The 3,875-nt window shown below is 41.4% G+C and overlaps 1 protein-coding gene across 3 annotated transcripts in view; it reads left to right on the plus strand.

Moving 5' to 3' along the window:
* The first annotated feature begins 223 nt into the window (after window positions 1-223).
* The window catches only part of FGB (fibrinogen beta chain), a 14,009-nt gene continuing 10,357 nt past the window's right edge, over window positions 224-3,875 (plus strand). Inside the window, exons 1-3 of one of the 3 annotated variants that reach the window (XM_032779098.1) lie at window positions 224-310; window positions 578-598; window positions 1,842-2,045. In XM_032779098.1, coding sequence (XP_032634989.1) covers window positions 236-310; window positions 578-598; window positions 1,842-2,045 — 300 coding nt within the window. In that variant the 5' untranslated portion in view covers window positions 224-235. Of the gene's footprint in view, window positions 353-577; window positions 599-1,841; window positions 2,046-3,875 lie in introns of all 3 variants that reach the window. The other 2 variants (XM_032779096.1, XM_032779097.1) reach the window with 2 other exon arrangements.

The raw sequence follows: 3,875 nt of genomic DNA on the forward strand, positions 1-3,875 counted from the left end.
GTAGCTACACGGCCTCCATGTAGATGTTGCTCAACTGGGGAATTTGTTCAGGCACAAAGTGAGCAAAGAGATTAAATATTAACAGTGGAACGATAACTCTTCTTTCTGGTTAGACCTATCGTTAGCAAGCCAGGAGACATCAGACTGTCTGGTATATATATGAACACAAAGTGCCTTTCACTGTCAGTACCTTCAGCAGGGGAAGGTTACCAAGACGTTTAAGCAAGCCAGCATCATGAAACTGCTATTGCTGTGTCTGCTCTGTGTTTCCACAGTTAGATCCCTGGCTTCTCTAGATTATGATGATGAGGTTGTAGTAATGATGATAATAATTAATAATAACAATAGTAATGCTTGATCTTACTTAGTTGTATGTGTGACTTTATAAGCTTTTTAATTTAGTTAAATTACAAAAATAAAATGTTTAATTATCTCACGAACATATTCATCATCAGATTAAGGTGTTCAAGGAAAATTGTAATTGTTTTTTTCTCATATGTGTAACAGCAAACTGTAGGGTTTTTTTCTCCTGTTTTCTGATGTATTTTCTTTCTCTTCCCTCTCTCTCTCTTTGTAGGAAGGTGACAACGCTCCCAGGGTAAGATTGGATTTAATTACATGTTCAGACATATTCAAGTAAGGACATTTATTTAGCAATTTTAACATTTATTTAAGAGCATGAGAAGCAAACTCTGCGTAAGTAAAAGAATAGCAAAATGTGTGTTAAATAATGCCTTGAGATTATTGAAGTCAATGGGAGTCTTTCCATTGATTCAGTGGGCTTTGAATCAGCCTCTAAATGAGCAACAAAAGGAAGGAACTGGTTCCCAGTTCATACTGCACTGGAGTTAGAAAGAGAGAGATAACATTCTGAAACAGAATTAAAAAACAACAAACAAACAAAAAACCCACCAAGGCCAGTCTAAAATTAAGGCATAAAAATGTGTATAGCTGGTATATTAATTTTGCTTAAGGAAAGAAATTTAAGAGAAGTCAATATTTGATTTAAAATTGGATTTTTAAAATCTTGTACAAATCCCTAAACAAATGAATACCAGGTTCAAAAATAAGAAATTATTTCATATGTGGCATAATTGACTGGGTCTATAAATTGAATATGTTTCTGATATACTATTTTACCAAATAACTTCCCAGCCATTTTCTAATGTACACTGCTTATTTCTGATGTTTCTAAGAGTTTGATCTCGCAGCCATTACACATGTGGGTCTTACTTGTGAGAGTTGTCTCATTGCCCTCACTGGGCTGCTCACAGTTAGGGTGTGAAGGATCAGATCTGAATGTTTTGGTCTATGCTATTTCCCTTATTCAGAGGATTGTTATCCGTATAGATGCTTAATTCTTTTTTGAATCCTGCTAATACCTTGAAGCTCCATGTCCAGTGTCCATGAGTTGTGCAAAATAATCTATTTCTTTTTATCAGGTTTAAGTTTCTTGCTATTTATTTTTTCTGAACCTTTTCTATTTTTGCTATTTCTGTTTTGAGATGGGAGGCTAGTATTATAGGGCAATTACAATATATTCAGTATTGGTTTCAATTTCATCTTTTAACTGTCCTAACAATTTGTTCGCTTTTTTAATGCCAAAGTACATTGAACAGATGTTTTCATTCAGCTACTCAAAATGATACTCAGGTCTTTTTCCTGCAAGGAATAAGTGTATTTCTTGAGACTAAAATGTGAGAGTTAGAAGGCAAAATGATACCTAAAATATGCTAATAAATTGATGTATGCTATTTTTATATTTTATACAGTTGATGTACATGTTTTTAAAATAATGATCCTAATTATAAAGAGTTTTTTCTCTCTCTGGCTTTGTGTAGGCTAATGGCGAAAAAGTGGATGCTCGAGGTCACAGACCAGTAGATAAAAGACGGGAGCCAACACCAACTCTCAGACCAGCTCCTCCTCCCATTAGTAAAGGTGGATATCAGGCTCGTCCAACAAAACCACCCACTCGGGGCCAGAAGAAAGAAAATGTCATTTATCCTGATGCTGGAGGCTGCAGACATGCATCAGATGAACTAGTAGGTGTATTTGCCTTGTAATTGCAGTGGAGACAGATAGTAATTGAATCCCTGCTTTCAGAAATGTACTAAACCTCACAATGGTACTACCTGCAGCTCAGCAGGTATCTTGTGCTTGGAATGTTCAGTAGCATTCAGGTGGTTACAGTGAATTCGATGCACTTCCCATCCTAGTGCTTTGATGATACCCCTCCAGAAACATTAGTCATCACTATTTTTTCAGAACTCATCTTTTTAAACTGTTGTGCCCTTTAATATTTTTCTCTTTCTTTAACAGTTGTGAAGAACTGTTTTCTTAATCAACCAAACACTGAGAAGTGACTATTGTAGTTCACTGACAGACTAACTCTGCTCTCCCCAGGGGTGAAAGCAACTTACAGGACTTACCAGTACTGCCGAAGTCCTGAGGGGGCGTGGCCTCATCTGGAAGAGGCGTGGCCTCTCAAGATTTAAAGGCCCTGAGAAACCAGCTGTGGCTGGGAAACCCAGGGCCTTTAAATCAACCAGGGGTTCCCAGCTGCAGAGGTGGCTGGGAGCCCCCCAGGGCTCAGGGGCAAATTAAAGGGCCCAGGCTCTGGCCTCCAGGGGGAACCCCAAGATTTGCAGGGCTGGGGCAGGGATTTAAAGGGCCCAGAGCTCCTGCCACTGAGGGAAGCCCAGAACTCTTTAAATCCTGGCCCCAGCCCGGCCACCAGAGCCGTGGCCGGGATTCAAAGGGCTCTGGGCTACCCGCAGCCGCTGGGAGCTTTGAGCCCTTTAAATCCCCACCCCAGCTCAGCCGCGGGCAGCCCAGAGCCCTTTCAATCTCTGTCGTGGAAGTCGATGTGGTCCAGCACGGTGTACTGGCTCTTGCCAGTATGCTGTACCGAACCAGACCGGCTTACTTTCACCTCTGACTGTATATATGTGTATGTGTATAAATGTGTTACAAACAATGCAGCTGCAGCCTGCCACCAACCAGCAGCGACCCCAGCAACCAGCCTGTGTGGGCTGCTGCCTGCAGAGAGCCAGCAGGTGCCGCTGGGCTGGGTCTGCCAAAGAATAAGTAACCAAGACAAAAACCACAGCCAGCCAGCCAGAAAGGGAGCCCGGGGAGGGAGGGGAAGGAGTCAGGGGTGAATGAAGGACAACTGGAATAGCCTTCATGAAATATACAAGATATTTAGAGAAAGTTTTGTCAATTTCAGCCTCTGCACTCTGCAGGCAGGACAAAACAAAAAGAGCTCTGAGATTGCACCCAATGTCCTAAGGACATTTCAGGTGTTTAAATCAATATATAAAGAGGGTGGATTGGAATGAAAACTACTATTTCTTTCAAAGGAGGCACAATAATTTCCCTGAATATTCAGTTTTCCCCTCCAATCCCTTTGTGGTTTTGTCTATGGGGGCTATTTGCTTTCCCTGTGAATATTTAGTTGCTTTAGCAAAATTGCTTTGCCCAAAATAAACCCTAATCATCTTGACACATCTTTTCACCATGTTCTCCATGTTTTTTGTGTTGTTTTTTTTAAATAGTAACATTTCAAAGAGGATCTGCAAGCAGTTTGGACATCACGACCATGATCCTCTGCTGGGGAGGGAACGGGATAGATTTGAACTTGGAAAAGGTTCCTGATTTTGATTGTGTTTAGGAGATCCCCTCATCCCGGGGGCAGAAAAGAACTACCCCTGCCATGGTCACACACCCCCAACAATAACTGGGAGTGAAACTAACAAGGATGCCAGAAACTGCTCCTAACTCTGGGCACTGAACTGCACAGGGAATAGCTGAGTTTAAACTGTTCTTTTGCAGGCAGCAGCAGCAGGCATCTCAGCCAGTGTCCCTACTGC

The sequence above is a fragment of the Chelonoidis abingdonii genome, chromosome 5, assembly GCF_003597395.2.
Source record: "Chelonoidis abingdonii isolate Lonesome George chromosome 5, CheloAbing_2.0, whole genome shotgun sequence".
Taxonomy (NCBI): domain Eukaryota; kingdom Metazoa; phylum Chordata; order Testudines; family Testudinidae; genus Chelonoidis; species Chelonoidis abingdonii.